The 24467-nt window shown below is 35.7% G+C and overlaps 1 protein-coding gene across 9 annotated transcripts in view; it reads left to right on the top strand.

Moving 5' to 3' along the window:
- Positions 1-24467, top strand: part of SEMA6A (semaphorin 6A) — a 180544-nt gene that overhangs the window by 127015 nt on the left and 29062 nt on the right. For 4 of the 9 annotated variants that reach the window (XM_087958029.1, XM_087958028.1, XM_026673524.2 and 1 more), the window contains 8 exons: positions 6031-6162; positions 8651-8806; positions 11541-11717; positions 12422-12562; positions 12681-12761; positions 14624-14682; positions 19929-19949; positions 20082-20132. In XM_087958029.1, the coding sequence (XP_087814155.1) occupies positions 6031-6162; positions 8651-8806; positions 11541-11717; positions 12422-12562; positions 12681-12761; positions 14624-14682; positions 19929-19949; positions 20082-20132 (818 nt within the window). The remainder of the gene's footprint in view (positions 1-6030; positions 6163-8650; positions 8807-11540; positions 11718-12421; positions 12563-12680; positions 12762-14623; positions 14683-19928; positions 19950-20081; positions 20133-24467) is intronic. The other 5 variants (XM_026673500.2, XM_026673518.2, XM_087958030.1 and 2 more) reach the window with 2 other exon arrangements.

The raw sequence follows: 24467 nt of genomic DNA on the forward strand, positions 1-24467 counted from the left end.
ACACAATAAGTAGTTGAAAAGAATACACAAAATGGGAGCCTTCCAATACATAAGGCTTTTTGCTTCTCTCCCGTTTCTCCTTGTAGCCATTAGAAAAACCATCTATTATTACTAATTTGCACAGCTCCTTTTCTTCTCATTGTTTTTTTTTTTTTTTTGAAAATTTTATTTGGTTTTTCACAAAAACAAAATACAAATAAAACATCTTTTTTTGAAAATAGCATGGTCCCAGGTTATCACTTCTTCATACAGACACAAAACTCAATTTCGTGCTCATTTTTATATTCTATTCCATATCTTATTACCGTTTTATATTTTCTACATAATTTTCCCCTCTTTGAATTTTCTCAACTTTATTTTAATTATCTCATCTCAATTCAAATCATTATATTTATACTTTTGTCTGTCCTGTTTCAATTTCATATTATCTTTTCTTATTAAACAATTTTTTCCTTGTAGTTACCAATTGGAGTATGACACCTTTATATCTTTTAATTTTATCCATTCAAACTCTTATTTAAGCTTCAATGTATACCTTTAAGATTATAGCATTCAATATAATACATAACTTCCAATTGAATTCTGCTTGGTACATTCTTAAAATACACACTATATTCTTAAAAAGAAAAAATTATATATATATGTAAATAAAACACACATTCCATTCCAATTCAATTCTATCATTAATATTCATTAAAATCTTAACATCTTTAACATTTCTTTTCAATTAAATATCATACTTCCTTGGGAACACTTATAAACTATCCATAGTTAATTCTTTTTTTTCCATATTTCTCACTTATATTTTTATAAATCATTACTAATAATTAAAATGTTCCCATTTAATTCTCTCAATCACTTTAATTCATTTATTTATTAACAAGCATTCCACTACATTACAGTAAATATTTTATCCATCATTTTAGACATATTTTCTAAAATTATTTCTGTTTATAATATAACAATGCTATCTTATGTACCTTTGCAGAATTCCTTTTACAATTAAATTTTCACCCATTATCTCTAAACAAGGTTATGGTTACAATCTTTATATCTTTTCCCATTTCTTGTTTCTATCTTTTACAACTTCTTTTCCTTGCCTTCTTCCCCCTCTTCTTCTCCCTCCCCTTTTTACCCCCTCGTCTCTCTACTTCTAACTCTCTCATCTGTAATCCCCTCTTCTGTTGCTTTCTAATATTATACTTATCTTTCAAATTCTTCTTCTTCTTTTTGGTTGTTTTTTCTAGTTTTAAACCTTTCACTGTCTTTCCCCTCTTTTCTTTTTTTCCCCCTCACTTAAAATTATTTGATCATTAAAGATGGCTTCTTCTTTGTCCCAATCTTCTTGTTCTGCAAGCATTTCTTGCTGTCTCTCATAGTTCCAGATCTCCATTTCTAAGAATTGAAATACGAAGCCAAAAGAACCTCTCCCTTCTTGTGCATCTTCTTTCCATTTTTTAAGTTCCATTTTCAGTTCTTCTAAGAGTGATACCATTTTAAAGATTTTTAAACAACCACCTGGTTAATTTTAGTCATCTAGATGCAAAAACCAAAAATCACCAAGTAATCCAAATAATCCAAGGCTGTTTCTTCTTGCTTCTTTTTTCCACTTTCTCTTCCTGGGGTTCTATTATTTTGTTACCAAGTTTCCATTAAAATGTATCTTTGAGGAATCTTGTTAAGATTTCACTGTAAGTTCCTTTTAGTTACAGTTCCATTCCTTAGTTCCAGGCAGTCTCCTCCATTTTTCCAGATCCTGTCCTTTTATTCTTTTTTTTTCTCCTCTCCTACTTTTAAAAACTTTTAAATATCCAGAAATCTTTATTATCCCTTTGACTTTTATTTTCAGCTTAGATGCCTATTAATATCAAAGTGGATTTTTTTCAATTTCTTGCTTAAGTCTCTTAGCTGTCAGTATAAGGAAGGGAAGAAAAAAAAAACCTAATCCTTTCCCTTCTCTCTCTCCTTCGCATCTTCAAAATCTTCTTTGGGAACAATGTTATTTAATTTAAATTCCAGGGTACCTTACGTTGTTGCTTTTTCCGTTTAACCTGGTCAACCAAAACTTTCTCTTCTTATCTTCCTCCTGCACATTCTTTTCCAGTTCAGTTCTTCTTTGAGGTGGCCATTTCTGACCACTGCTGCAACCGCCTTCGGGAAAGGGAGTAATGGCCAGCTGGGGAAGAGAGATGCAGCTCTCCTCAACCCTGCTGGCAGTCTCCCCGTTCTTCACCACCTCTACGGGGTGGCTTAGCCCCGAAACCAGCCGGCTCAGGGCGGTCTGGCGGTGAGCACAGATTGAAATCGCGCACAATCGCGGATTTCGGTGTGTCGCCGAAGAGACTCAAACCGGAAGGTTTTTTTTTTCTCATTGTTGAGAATGGATTTTTCTACCTGTTCTCCTAAAATTTTAGAAAGATCCAAAAGGCCAGGAAGAAGTATTGGCAATGCAGTTTGGAGTGGGGTTGTTTTGTTGTTGTTTTTAGTTAAAATATTTTGAGAGTACGTGTCAAAATCTTTCACTGCATTGCTTACATGCATGTTTGTCTACTTGTCAATAGGGAATCTGTAGCTAAAACTCAGAGTGCATAAATTTTGAACTCACTTATTCCCTGTTTCATGTATTATCGTTTGCGCACCATAAAAGTCAGCTGATAACTGCTTCCAAATTTGAATTAATCACAATCCATCTCTCAATCCATTTTAGGTTCTAGGAACTATGGTTTGCCAAGCTTTGATTTGAATAGATAATAATCATATGTTTGTTGAAGTTGTTTTCACTACTTAAAATTTAAACAAACAACACTTTTTCAAATTAAACTGTCTTGGGAAACCTTCAGCACTGATTTACCAGTGCATAAAACAGAAGACAGGAAACTGAAAATTCATTCATATACTGGAGGAATACACAACATTTTTACCATGATACACGTTCAGTTTGTGGAGCTTGTCAGTGGCTGCATGGGGCCTTTGACAAGGGTTCAAAGTGAGAAGTTTATGTGTACAGAATAAAAACAACATGCTTTCTAAAAAAAATATTTCATTCCACTTTTTCATAAGATGAGATCTATTCTACTACTGAAGCCTATCTTTGTAAAATCTTCCTTTAAAACACTACAGTTAATTTTAACCTACTTCCTGAACATTGGCAGAAGCTGAAAAGAGGATGGGGAAATGTCATGAGAAGCCAGGTTTTCTTTGAGGATCTCACTTCAAACTCATAATCTTTCAATCTATCTGAATCTATCTGCACAGTAACCATTTCTTCCAAAATATAAACCATTTTTATTCATCCTTTACAGGTTTTCAGTTTGTTGCATTCGCACATAAAGTATTGTGTGATGCTTATGGGCAAAACTGAGCAATTATTGTATTACAATGAGCTGACTATATACTATAACAATATTAACAGGCTATTTTGGAGATGGCAGGCTTTGGGGGAGCCAAAAAAAAACCTCCTTTCAACCTTTGAACAACTCAAGGAATTTAATCATGATATTGTTGGAAAAAAGCAAGAGTTTTAAAAAGCAAAATAATGGTGAAAAACTGCTGTAATCTTGCAAAACTGCGGAAGAACAGTTTTGTTCTTCATAAAAGAAATATATCAAAAATGGTAACATTAAAATCTAGTATTTTGTTACACATTTCAGAAAGCATCTTTAATAAATTGGATCAATAATATATTCCATTCATTACAGTTGGGTTCATAATAGATAATAATGGCAAGAACATATATGTGCATTTTTTTTCTTTTCTTCGATATGAAAGGAAATTTTTGGGAACTTTCCTTGTGCAAATTATATCTACATTTGGAGTTCATGTATCATACACAAATGGAGAACTGCTAGTTTGTGGTATGTAAGAATTATATGGCATGAGTCACTGAAGCTTCAACTCTAACCATTTTATTTATTTTTATTTTATTTATTTTGTCAAAAGCTTACAATACAACAGAAATAAGAATAATCATAAGTTTGAGTACAAGAAAATAGGAACTAATAATTGGGGACAATAGGACAGGGATGGTAGGCACGATTGTGCATTTATGCATTTTGTAATGTATGAACCAATTCTCAAGTATGTCTGACACAATTCATTGCAAGCATCGTCTACTCAGGCACTGTTAAAAACAAATGGAGTTTGTAGGTAGAACAATGCATTCCTGCACAAGCTCTAGCAGATTGTACTGCTTGTGAATCACAGGGAAATAGATCATGCCAAGGAAAATCATTCTCCTTCCTCATGGACATGAGTTTCCTTCCTTCAAATGGATATCCCTTTCTTGTACAATGCCCAGCACAACAGATGGCTTGAATGTGGCAATGTCCTTTGATTTCTGCTATGTAGAACCAAAAAAATTAAGACAAAATAATAGGAATAATTCTCATATCAGGTAATAAAGGGCATTAAAAGCATTCCCTTATCACTTAAGCTTGTGTAAGCACCGATATCCCATCTTACACTTTTCATTTATAGAAAAATATTAAAATATCTTATTCTTACAATCTCTGGAAAACTTTAGCTAATTAAAGTAAATTTAGCACTGTGGTAGAATCTATTTGCTTCCCATGTTGTCTTTTATACAAGATATCTGAAGGAAAGAGGGAAGGAGTTAGTATACTCAAGTATCACTGCATGTTTTGGTGTATTCATATATCACTGCATGTTGGCTACCTGAAGTAGGAGGATGACATCAGCAAAGTTAATAATAAATCTGTCATTTTGCATTGGGATGAAATGCAGACAACATGGCATAATAGGTCCTATTGAGAATCAAATTAAAGCAGTTGCTTTGGGAATGTTTAAGCCATGAATTGAAAATCACCCAAACACAAGGAAAAGACATATTTTGTTTAGAAGGCAAACATTGTTCAAAATTAAATGTATTTAGCCAAAAGAGGGCAGAAGGGAAAAGAAGGATGGTACAATTTGGTCTAACATTCTTCAAATGTTTCCTTGTTGCATCTTTGATCAATCTTCAGATTTAATGTTACTGCAGAGTTAATTTAATTAATAAAGTATTTGGCTTTCCATCTGGAAATATTATCACCTATTATTGAAGTAGACTTCTTACCACTAATACATTTGTAAACTTCTTGATTCTAGAGTTTTGTCACACTTTAGAAAGTACAAGTCATAATTATGGAGATGTTTGGATACTTGATCATATCATCTTCATAAATAGAAATTGTTTAACATATAATCAGATAGTACTTATTATCTGATCAGAAGCATGTGGCTAAAGTCAGACACAAAAGTAATGTAGCAGACTGGGTAAGCAATAAAAACAGATCAATAAATAATTCATACATGAAAACCATCAACAGAAAAAGCTTTTCCAGAAGTGTTTGTATAAGACTGTAATTATATTTGATGATTACTATTATTGTATTGCAAATCATCAAAATTTAAATTGGACTTGGGAGTAAGATGAAACTGCATTTGCTTCTTTACAGTTGACTGAATTAAGCAAATCCCTGTTCATAGGAATTCAACCTGAAACATCCAGGAAAATGGAATGATACAACTTCAACAGCCAAATAAGTTGTGACTAAGCAATGTGCACCTCTGCAAAATATACCTGCTTTGACACATGAACGCTTTCTATAATGCAACTAGATAACCACCAAAAGGGCTCAGACAGTATCACACTGACCATGTGTTCAATTGTCAACATCAGTTTCTTCCAGAAAGAGGTTATAACTTGATAATACAGTAATTTCTTAGTTCAAGTTACAGAAATATATCTCAACATCTTGGGAGTTACTGTTATTACTGTGCTATTACTTTTTTTTAATCTTTTGAAAATGAAAACTGATAGAAATTGGCTGCCCACTGAATGTTTCAGTAGAAATGTCCTCATAAGGCAACCTTTTACTGTCAGTGCTAAGAGGTTGCAAGGTTCAAAAATGAATGATCTATTACAGGAAGGCTTCTGTGCTGTATGTTTCTCAGACAAAGAAGAAGAAGAGAGGGGGGAAATGCATAATTTCAGAATGAGTAACTATTTTTGGAAATGTCACATTGCAGCATCCCTGGCTCTGCTGTCTGCGCTTATGATATTCTTGACATTGCCAGTGTATTTACTGGAAGATTCAAAGAACAAAAGTCTCCAGATTCAATATGGACACCAGTTCCTGATGAAAGAGTGCCGAAACCCAGGTACATTTCTTTGTTACATGCACAGTAATGCCAGGGCTGGAAGTCCTTTGGTTTTCATTTCTTGGGACACTATGTATAGTGTAAATGTAAGAGTTGAGAACTGGAGGAAAATGCAGAAGTAATCCATGTGATTCATACAAAGGCAAAAGCTAGGACCTCTCATCCTTGATAAAGGATTTGGTGAGGCAAGTGAAAAAAATTAGGGTAAGCAAGCAACCATTCTGTATAATTTATTTTTAGAAAAGGAAAAAATCCTTCCCTAACAAAAAGATCCAAATAAAAATTTGGCATACAATGGCAATGCCACAGTGTAGATTATTCTCAGTCATCCTCATTAATAGGCAGAAGCAATAGGTTAATTGCTCCAGCAATAGAAAGGATTGTCTGCAAACATGATACATTTATGGTCAGCTAAGATGAGGTTGATTCTTTTTTTCTTCTAATTTTTAATCATATCATTATAATGATTTTGTGTGTGTGTGTGTGTGTGTATAATTCAGTGGTCCCCAACCTTTTTGTACCAGGGACCGGTTTCAAGCAGAAAATTTTTGCAAGGACCGGGGAGAGAGAGAAGGGAGGGGGCTTTTCCTGTCGCCGCAGCTATTCCGAAACGCCTGTTTTCACCCCCCACCCCGCCCGCCCGCTTCAATCCACAGTGTCCCGTTCTGCCTGCCTGCCTGCCTGCCTTAGTTTCTGGTTGTTTGGGAGCAGCTTCGGCTGAGAATAATAACTATTCGCCTCTTTTACTCAGCCGAAGCTGTTCCGATTCAACCATTAACGAAGGCAGGCAGGCAGGCAGAACGGAGCACTGGGTTGAACCCAGCAGGCGAGCGGGCGGACGGGGTGGGGGTGGGGAGAAATGGGCGCTTCGGCGACAGGAAAAGCCCCCTGCTTCTTTGAAGCAGTTTCTTCCTGTGCTGGTGGAGGAGCGAGAGAGCGACTGAGAGAGCTGACCCAGAGAGAAGGACAGGCTTGGTTGCTTCCTCCCTCCCCTTCTTTCATTTGTGTCCTTGATCCCTGATCCCAGCAGCATTCACCGAAGGTGAAGAAAGCCGCCATTTTTTTAAAAATTCTTTGCGCCCGGTAGAGAGTGCTCCACGGCCGGTACCGGTCCGCGGCCCGGTGGTTGGGGACCCCTGGTATAATTGATACAATAATTTTCATTATTAAAAAGAAAACCAAGCAATAAAATAATACAAATGGAAGTGAATGTATTGATTTATTGCTTTTGATCTTAACCAATAGAGAGGAATTGCTCATTTTTGTTTCACGTTCTTTTTTCTTGGTTTTTTTTTAAATGTTTTAGTCACTTCTGTTTTGCCCTTCACTGATTCTAGTGACAACCTCTGCAGTTTTCTCATGAACACATTATTTGTGTAATGATAGCGATCTTTTATAATCCAATACTGTAATCTTTGTAAATTGCGACTGTATATATGACGCTTTATAATTTATTTTTTAAAAAGATAGAATTTTTATATTTAATTCAAATGTACTTGTAGTTATTCAGCTTGATGTTGATTTGCAGGAGTTTCCCCACCTGCTCAGTTCAAAGTCTGGACAATCAGCATTACCACAAACAAGGAAAAAACTACAGAAAAAGGAACCAAGGAGAGAGGGCATAGGCAGCAAAAGAAACTAGCATATAATTATTTTGCCCTTTTGCCATAAAATATGGGGAAATTCCAGGAATAAACTGAGCATATTTGTACTGTAATCCAAGATAGATTATACTGTATCTTATTATTAAAAGGCCCTACATATTAATGCTGTAAAGCAGGGGTGTCCAACCTTGGCAACTTTAAGACTTGTGGACTTCAACTCCCAGAGTTCCTCAGCCAGCAAAGCTGGCTGAGGAACTCTGGGAGTTGAAGTCCACAAGTCTTAAAGTTGCCAAGGTTGGACACCCTGCTGTAAAGGCTCAGGTTTTCATGCTGTCAAACGTAAAATATTCTTGGGAAACGTAGAAAAGAGGGTTCTTGCTCTTTACTGCTGACTGCATTTACCCTCCAAGCAGCTTGATATTACACTTTCAGGAGAAGAAATGTAAAAATTTTCTTCTGCATTCAACATAATTATATTAATTCTAAGAATCTTAAATTTGAAATATACCTTAAAAATAAACAGAACATAGCCAGACTGTGTGTTTGTTGGCGTGCCATGTGGGTGGTTGAATGGTGAGCGCATATTTACAAACTATAAACGTACAAACTTAACGTTCTGTTATATATGTTTATATTTACTAATGGTCCTAAATTTAGTATTCGTGGAAATGACTGCTGAATGCTGAGCTAGAATTATGGGAAGACTAGACCAAGGACAAATATAAAATAGCTTCAGTTTCCACCTTATATATCATTGGGTTTCTTCTACAAAGCCTCTGGCATATTCTCAGCTAATAGTAGATGCTTATGAAAACAGTTTGTCCAGAATATTTGCACTAAGAAGCAACATAATCATATTTCCTTCCAACCTGTTTTTGATTTAGGCCAGGTTCCTGTGCAGGCTCCAGTTCACTTGAAAAATACACATCCTCCAATGAATTTCCAGATGATACACTAAATTTCATCAAAACACATTCTCTCATGGATGAAGCAGTACCATCAGTTGTGAACAAGCCATGGTTTCTCCGTACTATGGTTAGGTAAATAACTTTTCTTCCTATTTCTTTCACTAGGGTTTCCCTTCTACCCCCAAATTTATGACTGCACTGTAATTTAAAACTCAACACATGTCTATCTTCATTCTCAATAAACTAGGACTTTAAAGCAGGGGTCCCCAACCACCGGGCCCCGGACCGGTACCAGTCCGTGGATCATTTTCTACCGGGCCGCCGGTTTGCTGGGCGCCGCCATCTTGTTTCGACAGACATGATATTCTTCAGAATTCCGATTTTTGGGGGGAATCAGCCCCACCTCACCCTTTCCCCCACCCTTTCTTCTCCTCCTTCCCCTCCCCTTGGAGGCCCCCTGAGTCAGGAGTTGCTATTGCCCGGTGCAGCTCACGCGGCTCCAGTCCCGCGTTGCCTCAGGAAGGGAAAGGCAAAAAGGAAGAGCGCTTTGCAAAGAGGACTGGCGAAGGCAAAGCAGTTTTGCAAATGATTCCTGGCCGCCCAGATGTAAATAAACGGTTTTTGCCCAGGAAGCCCATTCTCATGAGTTTAAAAGGCTCATGTAATAATACGCCTTTCTCTCTCTCCCCCCACCCCCCAACGGGGCACACTTCAACGACTCCTCAGGCCGCTCTCGCTCTTTCAAAAGTGTGAGGCGGCAGTCAGTTGCAGGAAAAACCGAGCCAAGGAGCGGGGACACAAGTCGCAACCGCAAGGCTAGTGGCGGCCGGAGTGGGGGGGGAAGAAGACTATTATTCCTGTTATTCTCGCGCTGTGGGGATAGTGAGTGGGTGTTTGAGTGGGTGTTCTGTGTGTGGGCATGCGTGCGCGCTGATGCCGGGCAAGAGCTGCCTTTGGGGTTATAGAGCTGCCGCCTCTTGCCGAATTACCCGCGCCGGACGCAAAAAAGTTCTCCGTGGGGAGGAAAGTGGACCCACATCACGCCCCGGGTCTCTTCTCCCCCCCCTCCCCCCCAGCTGTCAGGTGCCTGCGCGATCAGCCCAGAGGAGCCCTGCCGCCTTTGGCCTGCAGCTCGGAGGATCTCATGCAGGGGGGGCGAGGAAGAGCCCGAAAGCACCAGCTGAGTCTTCCGTGCAGGGAGGGGTCGCTGGGGAAGACCTGGAGGGGAGGTGGGGGGAGAGGAAAGAGAGAAAGGGGGGGGTGTTAGTTGAGGTCAGGGCGGGGAGCTGATAGGATGCTTAGCGGGTGCTTTCCGGTTGGAAAGCGGTGTTTGGGTCCTGGAGGAATCCTCACGCCTTAGTTTCATCGAGAGGGGGGGCGGCTTCGAACGAAGAGCCGTCCCGATGGCGGAGGAGATTAAGAAAGCACAAAAAAGCACAAAAAAGGTACAAAAAAAGAGTTGAAGGTGGCGGGGAGAAGCGGGGGACGGCTGTCTGGCCGGTCGCTCAGCTTGCCTTGCCTTGTCATGCGTGCTGATGCCGGTACCGGGCCGCAGATCATTTTGTGATGCCGGTACTGGGCCGTGGCACAAAAAAGGTTGGGGGCCACTGCTTTAAAGGATAATTTATAGTTAAGCAAAAATGATAATTAAATTATAATTAAGCAAAAAGGACAGTCCTGGGCCCCCAGAATCAGTACTGGAAACAATATTACTTAAAATATTGTTGTAAAATAATCTGAAATCAGAATATTGAAGGAAAAGAAGTAAATATATAGAACGATCAAATTATTTAAAAGCCTTTTAGGAGATTTAATAGAATCTCTCTAAAATGAACTGACTATATTTTGAAATCTGATGCTGAAATAAATAGACTATTAAAGTAATCAATTATGACATGTTTCAAGTTTTTGAGCTAGAATAGGCATGAGTCATAGTACTTTTCAATAAATTGTAGTGACCAGAAAAATGTTCCTAATTTTTACCAGGTTTCCCTCAAACCATATTTTAAAGCAAATACTGACTTCTGTATTTACATTTGAGTCACGATTTTAAATTACTCCAATAGAAAATTCTGAATAAAATAATCAGGTAGCTGAAGGAAACATTGGCCGGATATAAATTTCTGTGGGATATCTGTCAGGATATGTTAAGGAAGGTTCAATATTTATACAAATGTTCAGAGGGTAATGTTGACATCCAAACAGTCATGTGTCAGCATAAGAAAAGAAATAATACTTTTCTCCTTCAAGATTATATAAACCAACAGCCTTCAGAATCTGTAAACTGGAGTTCTGGAAAATATACTAGTTGGTATTTTTTACAAGTAGATTTACACCTTGCTGTATTCATACACATTCACATGTATGCAAGTGCTCATTTATTTTAAGATATCTCTGGGTGGGGAAAGGGTTTATACAATTTGAAGAAACTGGTTTTCTGATTAAGAGTCCAACAACACAGTAAAATATGTTGATTATTATTTTTACATTGCAAAGCACAAGCTTTGCACGTATGCATGCCCTACATTCTGTATTACCACAGCTGTGCAGTATTTTAATTGAAATTAGACAAAAGTATTGCACATTGCTCCTTCAAGAAACTGCTGATAGAATGAAAGCGCCTGATCCAAAACAATTTTGTCACAAGGAGAGAAAGTTATAATCTGTCAACTGTTCAGATGTGTTGTAAAATCACTGAATAGATACATAAATCATTGGGTGGTAGCTTCATCTTGACCCAGGCTAAACCTGGTTTTATGCTGGGAAAAGAATTTCTATCTCTGAAAATGCAGAATTGTGCTTATATTTGAAAAGTTTTTTAAAAGAGACTATTGTAGTGATTAAAACTATAATGCTGTCATTCCAGATATCGCTTGACGAAAATTGCTGTAGATAATGCTGCTGGCCCAAATCAGAACCATACTGTGATTTTTCTTGGATCAGAGAAAGGAATTATTTTGAAGTTCTTGGTCAGGACAGGGAACAGTGGTTTTCTAAATGACAGCCTTTTCCTGGAGGAGATGAGCATTTACAACTCCGAAAAGTGTGTATCAATGGTCCTTTCTTTTATTACAATATTTAGCAACAAATTAGTTCTGAATCTATTACTTTCTTCCTGGTGGGAGAAAATCCCTAGGGCACTTATTTTTTATTTTTAAATATAGTATTCTCTTTTATATTGCTATAGATTGATGAAAAAAAGATTAAAACCAATACCAATACCATCCCAGTAAATAATTATACTACAGACAGGATTATATACAGATATGTAAATAAAACGCAAATAGTTAAATGTGAGGCATTCAAAGAGACTCTCTCATCCCTGAGAAAATTATTTGGGATATTGTTTGAACTTCATTCCAGTTGTAACTGTACGTCAATATTATCTTTCAACAATCACTTCCTGTCTCCACTTCCATTTTTAAAAAGTATTTAATTAAATACTTTTATTTTTTATTTTAAATATATATCAGATATTCTTGTTGACAGGCAGCATGACAGGCAGCATGTGTTTATGTGTAAGAGTGTGGATGTGCACCCTCTTAGAGTGACATCCCATACCTTTGGCACATTCCATCAAATCAAACATTCAGTTGGTATAATAAAGGAGTTAAATTAGATTGTCCAAATATTATATTCTTACTGAAATATGTATATGTGCCTGATTTTGTTCTATTTATATTTGTTTTATAATCAAAGTTTTCAAGACAGATGGAAATGACTATTCAACGCATTCATCCAAATTAGGTGCAGCTATGATGGGGTGGAGGACAAGAGAATTATGGGTATGCAACTGGACAAGCAAAGCCGTGCCCTCTATGTAGCATTTTCAAACTGTTTGATAAGAGTTCCTCTGGGAAGGTGTGAGCGTCATGGCAAATGCAAAAAGTACGTATTCCTCAGTATCACTTCCTCTGCAGTACATACAGTGACATGTTGATACTGACATAGAAGTAGTAATAACAAAGAATTTATAGAATGATTTCTACATATTTCTTTTATTAAGGGCCTGCATAGCTTCTAGGGACCCATACTGTGGATGGATGAAAGAAAGTGGAGCGTGCATGCAGCTTCTACCTGGAGCAACGTAAGTCTAAGTTGGCCATGCGAGAATGTATTTATTTCAATTATAATACTGAGCAATATTCTTCTGAACATTTGTTAGAAGCTTCACTGAAAATCTACAGACATGCATGCTTCTTATTGTCCCTGCTTCCAAAGTGGTATTTCAGTTGGACTTCTTTCTGATTAAGGATGAAGATACATAAATATTAGGGCTGTTCAATGCTTTGGATTCCACAAGTTCTGCCTCCTTTAATCAAATACAAAACAAAAAACAAAAACAAGCTGCATTCTAAACCGAGATGAGAATTGTAAAGTTCCTATTACATCTTCATCATTACAACATTGTTGTAAAGAAACTACCCTGTATTAGCCCAACACAGGATTGACCTAGATCTGACTTGGTGCTTTGTTTTTTCACCTAGCTCAAAAGATCTTGTCGAGACAGATCAGATTGTTCTCATTTTTTCCAACTCAAGACTAATACTGACCTGCTAGTCTTGAACATTTTCTGTCTTCTCTTTTGGAGCATGACTCTTGGAAGCCCTCTGATTGTAGAAAATAAGTTCTGCTGTGTTCAAGTTTTTAGCGAGTCTGCCAAGTAATTATAACAGCATAAAGTCTAACCTTAACTCTAACTCTGCCATGCTTGTTATTTGTATGCTATTTGGAGAGGTTTATATGGGAAGTGATAAAAATATTATTGGTGTTATTTATGATGGGTGAATTATTTTACCAGTAATCTATCTGCCCCAAATTTTCACCAGTTGTTTTCAAAGATCACTTCAGGGTGTCCTGCAATAGTTTAATGGATTGGTGACCAAATCATGAGTGGTACATATATGGAGTTGCAATGGGTGCATCAGCCAAAGTATGGTAAATGACTTCTTAGCTGCAACTTCTATCTGTTCCTTGAGAAGAAATTGAAAGTCCATCGGGACTCTTAAATTACAATCCATGTCTTTTTTGGACAACATAAACCCTTTCAGAGAAACTGCTAGAGTTAATGTTATGAAATCATTCAGATGTTTACTGATAGCAGCTCCATCTTGTTAGGATTTGTATCTGAGCCTCTTTTGCCCCATTAAGATCCTCACAGCCTATCAAATATAGTCTGCAAATAGCAGTTGAAAAGTATCAGGGGGGGGGGGGAGGGGGGTTGGGGGTTGGGTGGGGGGAGAGAAAAAAAAAAAAACTTAAATCTAAAAAAAAAATAAATAAAACAAACAGAAAGTATGGGCTTTTATTACTGTTATTAACCAATTAGATAACAAGTTCAAACTAGGGGGGGGGGGGGGGGGGGGGGGGGGGGGGGGTTGGGGTTTTTTTTTTTTTGTTAGGGGCGGGTGGGGGGGGGGGGTTTAAACCTGTGGTGTTTTTTTAGGTACTTTTTTTTGTTCCCCACCCCAAGGATATCTGTATATCTTAACTTTCATCTACCCCTTCATCTCTGTCTTTCCCCAAACACACACACTCTCACACATTCCATTTGAAAAATAGCTTCAGTAATTCTCAGCCTGAAATCTCCTGTATCTCTGCTCATCTGTGAGTTTGGAGAACCTTGAAACATCCTGGGAATGAGTTGCATGGAAAAGTATTACTGATGAATATTTCATCCACCTTTCCTTCATATGTTTGTGAGAAAACTCAAGGTGGCAGGAAAATGCTTTTAATGCAATCTTATATTTTTAAAGAAAACTATTCATATAGACATGTTCTCCTAAAGGAATAACTGAAAAGTCAAGCAAAATGAATTATTTTGTGCTTGTATTGTGCAACTATTAAAAACATAAATTTATTTCTTATTTGTTTTGTTATCTCTGAATTGTGTATGGTGGAACACATATGTGCATTAATTCATGCTACTTTCTACTTTCTGTTGTTTAGATTGGCCTTTGAGCAGGACATAGAGCATGGCAATACTGATGGCTTGGGTGACTGCCAAAGTAAGCAAAAGCATTTTACTCATTTATTTTAATTTTACATGAGAGAAACTGTATAAATGACTCACCGCTGTTAACTCAGAATCAGCAGTGGCAGAAATTATAATGGAAAAAAATCATAGTAATAATGGAAACAGTGCAAAGCAATTGATTTTGTTTCAAAAAAGGAAACATTTTAAGGAAATGTTTACAAAAATACCATATGTTCAAAGGGAATTAAAATCTAGCTCTGAAGAAAAATTAGAGATTTACTTTAAATTGTGTGTCAAATATGAATTAATGATGGTGATTGCTTTTGAAATTTGAACAAGAAAGTAGAGTTGTGAAGCCATGAGGAAGGAAAGTACATATTTAACAAAACAGAACTAGTTCTTTCATCTTTATGTTTTATGTATGAGTAAAACCAGAATCCCTGACTTGCAGTTTATGATACAGGAGACAGTGAAGTCTTTCAAAACTTGATTAAGATATACCTCAATACTATTTATTTTGAACTGTAGTTATCTTTCTGGCAACAGTAATACAATCACAAAATTCAAATTTAGCTTAAACAATGGAACAGCAATATAGGCATGCATGATGACCCTAAATTTCATCTGCTGACCTTCAGATTTGGATGATGATGATCACAACAACAATGACAAATCAAATATATAAAGATATTTTTGTTGTTATTTGGAGTCTCATGATATTTTGGCCACTTTTAAAATTATTATTTGGAGAGGGGGTTATGACATGCAAAATGATGTGTAAAAACTTGTAGTGCAAAGGTTTTCCGTCTTAAGTTAAAGACTTCACCAGACACACTTATTGCAATTATTGGAGCCTAAGAAGATGGGAGGAGATATTGGCATTTGCTATTGATCCCATATTACTGTTGTTACCACTGTTGTTGTTCTAATTATTATCATAATCATCTTAAAAGATCATTGCCATTCTCTTTGGCCCATCATTTTGTCCTCTCTAGAATTCTCTAGAATTGATATTAAATCATTCTCAACTACTGTGGGTGAAAAAGAATGCCATCCTATAGTTTTGCAGGAGAAAGCAATGAAGCCTGAAGTTAACATTCTCTGGCAATTGTTAGATTTCCTACCCCAAACGTTTCAGATTATTGGAGAGAAATCAAAGGACATCTATATGTCATTCAATCTTGATACATCAAAAGAAGAAAACTAATATAAAATAATAGTTTTTATTTCCCTTATTGTTATTTTTAAAAGTGGCCCTGAAATAGGAAATAGTGCAGAGGTTGGCACTTTGTCCCTGGGTCTCTTAGACTAAAATCTTTTGGGCTATATGTTACTACAACAATTTTTCATGCAGAAGAACAGCTGACTCTAATTGGAGCTACAATCTCCTGCAGAACAAAAAAAAATTGAAATGTCTGGGGGGGAGGAGGTTTTTTGAATCTTCTAAAAACTCCCCTTTTCTGCCAGAATTGTTCACTTCTAATCATTCTGGTTCAGCCCTGTGAAGGTGAAATAAACATGTATTCAGAGTTAGATTCCAGTTACAAATGTTTAATGCAAATGTACATTTGTTTAATGCTACTTTAAACAAATATGTGATTTATTTTGACTTGGATTATATTTGTACTTGGAAAATTTTAGTTTGCCATTCTCTTTATGCTACAGTTTTACATTAGCTCAATTTATCTTATATTGTCATTTTAATATTTTGAAATTTCAATGCTTTTCCTGTGTTGTGGTTACACTGATTTTTGCATTCATTGCAACAGAAAAATAGCATACCAGTTAGGCTTGGTAAATGGGAAGAATGAGTTGGAGGGTGAGCCAAGGCTTATTTTAAGTGGATAGGGTTAAATACGGGCAAAAAGAAAATGGGCACAAAAATAGCAACGATATTAAGTAATAGTCTGTTGACTGCTTAAGATAATATTAATGGTAAAACAGTGGTCTTCATCTGAAGGAATACATTTAGAGTACAAAGGATGAAAAACTGACATTTGGGTTCCAAAGTAAATTCAATTTATGTGATTCATTTCTCTTAAGAACATCTTTGAAACAATTCAAAGTTCAATATTTAGAAATTTATAAAGCATTTGAAATGCAGTCCTTCTAAACAAGTTAGTCAAACTTTATTAGAAGTATTACAGCGCTGTTTCAATTTTAAGGAAAATATACCAACCTACACATAACCCAAAGTTATTTGTTTCTTGTTTGCTTGCTTGCTTTTACCTTAAAATGGGATAAGAACAATTCAGTGTGGGAATATTTCCATTCAGACTGGCAGAGTATCAGAATGCTTCTGATTAGATCAGAAGAGCTGTCTTGAGTTGAAGTTTGAAATTTACACATCTCTAACTTACGCATAGGTAGGTGTTATAGCAAGATTAGAGCATATATATTTGATGTTTTGCAGCATGCATGTCTGAGAAGGTCAAATGTCCTGTTTATAAAAAATTAAATTAAATTATTGCAAAAAAAAAAAAAAAACCACAACTGTAACTAATCATAAACATTCTCTGAGATTAATCAAATGCTTAAAAATACCATACACTTCTCCACCTTAGTGTCTTCCATAGGAGGAATTCAAGAAATCCCATCCAGAAATCCAAGTCACTGTGATCAATGTTATGCTAGTTGTAAATTGTCAAAGTTGTCATTCAAATCATCTGGGTGGCACTACCAAAGTTAAAAAGTCTGTTGAATGTTAGAAGGTAGACTGAGATCAGAGATTATGTAGTTACTTGGCACTTTCCCTTTCTGCTTTTCACTATTCCAGTTTTACAGGATTCCAAATATGATTTTTTCCTTTATTCTGTTATCTTTAATCTAAAAGATCACAGTAATCTTGTTGCAGAATAAGAAAATGCAGATAACATAACCTGATTATATCCTTGAGATTTTTTAAAAAAAGAATAACATTTAACATTCAAAATTCATTAACGGCATTGAACTCCTCCTTAAAATTGGCCTACTGGCATTAACCTCAAAAGAAACATTTAGAGGTATATATGCCAAAAGTCTTTTAAATTATTGCTTCTGTGCCAAGACTTCTCACAAACCAGCCAATTCTTAATTCATTTGACAGCAATTCAAGCTACACTGTGATATCATTTTAAATATTTTTCTTCATAACATTAATTATTTGAATTAATTAAAATGGAAAGAAAGATACACAATGTGTGATTTTACAGGGAAAAAAATGATTCATGATATATTTGACATATATCTAGTCTGACCCTAAACATGCATCCAATATATGAAGATTTGGAGAAATTTACATAGAGACTCAAACCTTTCATTCAAATCCTAAACATATTAATCCACAAATTGACTAAATTGATTCTGAAATCCATGAGAGGTATTTACATATGGCTTGAGTTCCATAATAACTTGAGGTTGCATCAAAAAATATCAAAATAATGGCCATATCTATGCAAACCTCATTGTTTTTTTATTTACATCACAACACACATAAAAAGGGTTTAGATACCATGGTTGCTACACTGAACATGCTTGGGTTTGTTATCTTTAAATATATCTGCACTGCTTGGTTTGTTCAAGTACCTCCCTATTCAAACAATCACGCAGAGGCTCTGAAATTATTATATGAACTATAATACATATTGTCAGGATTTATGTTTTATGCTTAATAGACAGTGATTCACAGCCAATGACACTTTTTACAAATACCACTAGCACTCATATTTTATATTGCATCTTATAAATAATTATTACAATTTGATTTTCAAGAGTGAGCCTATCTCTCTTCTATTCTCTCATTTATTCCAGAACAAGGACTCTGAATATTTAGCATTTTGAAAAATATTGTTTTATGAATATTAAATAAGGTTCTATATTCTAGGATAATTCAATTTGATAGCTGTAATTGGACTATTTTTGTATAAGTTAGTCCTCAACGTAAGACCACAGTTGAGACCGGAATAAAGCAGTTGTTAAGCAAAAACATTAAAACCCTCTTTCCAAGGACAGCATTAATGTGAACTGTCATTAAGCAAAAGGGTGTAAATCAAGGACAATGTATAATCCTAGTCTTTTCTTGGATTCAGTGTTGCTTACAATGGAATTGGAAACAAAGATATTTTCATTACATACCTCTCTTTCTTTGCATAGAAGTTTAAATGGATTTTTAATTCCAAACTTACTCATATACATTCTGTCAAAGTAAATATGATTGTTTGAAGTGCTTGATATTTAGCCATATAAGGAACATAGCTAACCTGAAGAGATATATTTTCCTGTAACACGATAGGCTCCTATTTTTAATGTTCCTTGGAAGAAGTTAGCCTATTACAGATATTAGGGTACTTTAACAAAGCTTACTCAATGGAAAATGCTAGTTGTGGTTCAGAATTAGTTCTGGTTTTCAAGGCCTTATTACACAAAGCTTTATAGGCTCAGAGTGGTAATACATTGGTGAAGAATGATCACTACATCATATTTTATTTTTCTATCCTGCCTATCCTTTTTTTTTTCAATTCGTCCTTTATTGGAACTCAGTTTGGTATGTATTTCTACCTTGACTGGAGAGTATATATTATTGGAACCTCAGCACTTTGAAAGCTCACAAGACAAAAGGAGTATCTGAGAACAATTCTCTTTGCTGGGCGTGAGGGATATCTCAGTTCTAGGTACTACAGAATTACACTGTATGATTTACAGTAATTAGGGCTAACTATGAGATGCGTGCAAAAGCAGTCTGTTTGTTTTTACGACCTAAGTGGCTTACCCAATGCTACCAAGCTGCTTTGTATCAGCATTCCTTTATATTTAGATGATTTGCTAATCACAGGTGTTATTTCTCATAAAATGAACTTTGATCATGCCAAGAGAATGTTGTGGTTACAGAAATTGTGTAAAATGAGTAGGATTGATAATTTCAATATTTTAATATGAAATAAATATTTTAACACAGAAATGTATAATGTTAAGAGTGACAATACTCAGTACAGAATCCTAACAAACATATATACATACATACATACATATCCATCCTCAAATGCTTAATTCAAGATTCTTATGCTTCTCTTTAAAACCAACCTCCCTTCCACCTTTTTTAATATTCCAACATTTTTATGAGAAAATCCATTCTGATAGGCTGATTTCAAAACTCAATGTTGTCAAAATTATCATCAAACAGTAGCAAGGATGTATTTAAATTAGTACCTATGGAAAGAGAATTTAATGATATTAGAAATAATTATTTCCCTTTCCCTCCTTTTCCTTCTCCTTCTTCCCTCTCCTTTTTCTTTTTTTCAGATTCGTTCGTAGCACTGAATGGTAAGGAAATTCCCTAATAATTTTGTATGAATATCTATTTGTTCAGATCAGTTTCAAATGAACCATGTTTACAAAATTGTCAAATATTTCCATATTTTAATTGTTTTTAATATTGTGCAATTTTTTTCATAGACATTTCAGTTCCTTCATCAGACCATGAAATGTCTTACACTACAGTGTATGGTCAGTTTATGGATTTTTTAAAATAATCTTTCTTCAGTTCCTTGTCATAATGTTAGTTTCAATCCTACAGCTGATAGTGTCATTTCCATTTTGTGGCCTAGTTCACTAAACTGATAGAAAATTCCATTAACCTCTGAATTATTAAAATTACTTCAGTCATTTCCCTATGGAAAATCTTCCACTGAACTTACTGTAAGTTCAAGACATGTAGCTTAAAAATTCAAATGTTTGTATAAAATATATATATATATATTATCTGTAAGAGAGTGGCAGTATTATTCTCCAGAGCAAGGTCCAGGGACTATAAATAAGTATATTTCAGTGTTCAAACAGTGGTCAGAATTCATAATTTGATACATTACAATTAAGAGCACTACAATTTATGAGACCAAATAAAAACATTTTGTGATTTTGGTCCAGAATCCTTTGTACATGATGGAAAAAATGGGATTTGTATATATGGGAGGGGTGTTAAAATACATGACATATATTTATTTATTTTATTAATCAAATCACTAGAGTTGCTTATCTTAACAAAGGGGTCTTGGGGTGGTGAATAAATAAGGACAATACATAAAACAAAAATATTTTAAAAACCTTATTAATAAATATCATAAAAGTGAAAATATAAACCATAGAAGAGAAAGGGTAAAAGTAGCCACCTCAACAATGGAGCCATCTGAGCAGGTCCCCATGATACATGGAATCCCCATGTCTGACAATACAGCCAAGACTTGAGGAATTTTGAGTTATAATTATTCCTCAGTACTGGTTGGTCATAAAGATTTTTTTTTACATTGCTCAAAACTAACAGCAGCATTATGAGAATACTGAATGTGGAAAAGTAGTTCAGCTATATCATTTTGCTTTTAAACTTCTTGTACCCAAAGGTTTATAATTCTTGTAAATACACTTGTCATAAATACACAAATAAGGTATCCATTTATGAAAGCTGTTTGTTTGAGTAGTACTAGGGCTACAATGACAGCCAGTTTGGTGTAGTAGTTAAGGCACCAGGCTAGAAACCAGGAGACTGAGTTTTAGTCCTTAGGAACAAAGCCATCTGGGTAACCTTGGGCTATTCACTTTCTCTCAGCTCTGGGAAGAAGGTAATGACAAACCACTTCCAAAAATGCTGGCAAGAAAATTGCAGGATCTAGTCCAGGTAGTCAACACTGACTCAAAGTCATCAGAAAGTGGGGAGACATGCTTCAACATCCAGGTTGGAAACATCTGGGTAACCCACAGACAAGCAGAAAAGATGATAGAACTAGGTGGATGGAAACCAAATTAAATTCCATGTAACTCAATCAAAACTATTATTTAAAGGACATAGACATGCAATTAAATTATTCATTTTTTCAACAGCTTTGTAAGGAAACAATCTTACAGCTTTGTAAGGGGACAATCTTCATAAAATCAGTATTTATCCAGGGTGTCTCCCAGACTGTAAAAGCAGATATTTAGGACAAAAACATGAGAACTGAAGGGGTGGTGTAAGAGTAATTCTTATCTGAGTAGATATTTACTTGCTCACCCTGGATTCTAATCATCATAGTCTTTTTGTCTGCAACTTTCCCTTAAGTAGTGTACTTCCTATATAACATATTATGCATGATAATCGATACTTTAGTAAACATTATGCAAATATTCTTTCCCAAATAACAAATTCATATCTCTTGGCATTGCTGTCTGTAGTTTATTAGCACAAAATTCATAGTATGCATCCAGTTGAATCCAACATCATCTTCTATACTGTGTGAGATTTTTAAAACAGAAACCTGTTTAAAAAATCCCAAAATCCTAAAAAAAAGGTATTTTGTCAATTTTTTCCAAATTCTGAAACAATACATAACTTAAACGATTAATTTTAAGGGGAAGCAAGCAACAGAGCTATTCTCACATAGCGTTGCAACTCCCCCAAGGCTAGCTGAATAGATATGGTATCAAATAATTCTTAGTGGATGATTGCAAAAAGGCAAAAATGTAACTATGATTCCAAAACAAGAGAAAAACAATCAAGAAAGACAATGTAGTTTTTAATTTTGGCCATTGAACTGTTGGCAGAAGATGAAATTTCAACCGCTGCTTTGATCACTTGCCAAAGTTAAAATGATTGCAGTTGTACACATTTCAAAACCAATTTGGAAAAATTGCTTTGTCACTTAAGATCAGCACCTTTAATCAAAACAGCTGGATTTTTTTTCAGGTTTCAATATAAGCCTGAAAAAGGCATGGGAAGCTTTAATGAGTTGACCTGATCCCCATCCTTAAAACAACTTTTTTCCATCTCTTACAACATTCGTTCAGAAATGTTTTAAAGTAAAAGTAAAATTAATCTTTATTTTTCCTGTATAATAATAAAACTAAATATCACAATATTGTCAGTCATCTTATAGTAGTGTAATCCTATAGCTGAAAGAAGTAAATATCACTAAATTCAGTTAGCTTATTTCCCATCAGTTGGTATAACCCTTCATAAGATAAATCAATTTATGATATCTAACATGCAACTGTTTCGTTTATAAATACTTTTTTCTATTTCAATCATGTAAAAGTAGAAAATTATTTAAATAATAAAGTAATAATAAATTATGTCTCTTATATCAACGTAAGTCTTTTGGCTTATTTCCTGGGAAACCAAGTACAGTGAGGGAGAGCCATGCCATAGCATATTTCCAAATGCCTGGCAAATAAATGTTTTTGTTCGCCGTGGTCACTTCCCTGCTTATTCAGTCTCATTTGTAGCCTCTCCACTGGAAGATCAAACCCCAGTAGTTTACTTTTTGTTATAAAACTCTGCTACAAGTAAAAAAGCTGCACTTTTGACCTTTTCTGCATAGTGATTTCCCACCTCCAAACTAACCAAGCTAGCTGAGCAACCTGCTCGGTCAAGAAGCCAACGGCATGTGCATATGAACTGAAGGATACAACAGGCTTTCTTCCTGTAAGACTTTGTTCTTATCTTCATCAGTTTTAGTGAACAAAGCCTTCATAGTACATTTACATCAGCCTTCCCTCTGCACTGATAATTTAACTTTCTTAGTTCCTTTAGTTGCTGTAGTCCCTTAACAAAATAATGCATTGGGCATCTGAATACCTGCCATCTTTAAACTTATAACTACCTAATTTATGATAAATGTCCCAAATCCTTACCTTTCAGTGCTCTAACAAAATCTAATTTCTCTTTTGTGTACAACTATACTACTGAACTGTATAAATTGTATTGTTGCTATACATACAATATGTATGATGCAAACCTCTAAATCAGGCTGATAAAAAACGCTTAAAGAGTGTGCTTATAAAAATTGACATTATGAACAGTCATGTTTCAAAAATAATATTGTTACTCATTACTAACAATTCATATATATATATAGATATATTTGTTTTCGTAGATTTTCACGGGTACAGGTATGTAGGTCTAGATGTGTTCGGGTCTTTTCCCGTGTAAGATTAAGAGTATCTTGGCGACATTTCGGCGAGGTCCCACTCGCCATCCTCAGGCTGGTGCTTTCTGCTTTGTGCCAGTGCAAGCATTTTTGTGTTCATCTAGGCAGGTCATCTACCTGTCCTGCCCTACATAAGAGGTACTACAGACAAAATCAGTAAGATGCTACACAGGCATTGCATCAAAACTGCCTTCAAAACAGACAGAAAAATAGCAGCCATCCTAAGAAACCCCAAGGATAAAATTGACCAGGAAAACCAAGGCATATATGAAGTCCCCTGTGCATCATGCCCTGCCACATACATTGGACAGACCAATAGAAGAATAAGTACCCGCCTGGATGAACACAAAAATGCAGTAAAAAAGCTGGAACATACTTCCTCACTAGTCCAACACATGAAAGCAACAGGTCATAGCATCGACTTCAATGGCACCAAAACCCTAGCCACTATAGAAAACCCCAGCCACAGAATTATCAGAGAAGCCATAGAGATTGAAAAAAGACCTGAAAGCATGAATAGAAGAGATGACTCCACCAGACTGTCAATTATCTGAAGCCTGCACTTTCAAACAAAAAAATATCCACACCACAAGCCAGGCAAACACCTGGGCACAAACAGACACCCCCCCCGATACCTCCAGCTCAAACACAGTCCAACCAGGCACCCAGATGAAACCTAGCTTCCTAATAAATGATAGCCATCCATTTACTTGGAGCCAAGCCTCACTAACAGCCTCCAATACAGGAAACACAATGTTGCCAGCCAATCAAGACAAAAAAAGCTACAAAACAGACAGAAGATATTAGAAATACCAATCAAACAGGGCACAGCAAACTCCAAGACCAATAAACACAGACCAGGACTCCCAACCAATCAGGATGA

Source organism: Notechis scutatus, chromosome 2 (assembly GCF_049901735.1).
Source record: "Notechis scutatus isolate UNSWTSFEM ecotype Mainland chromosome 2, rNotScu1.2, whole genome shotgun sequence".
In the NCBI taxonomy this organism is placed as follows: Eukaryota; Metazoa; Chordata; class Lepidosauria; order Squamata; family Elapidae; genus Notechis; species Notechis scutatus.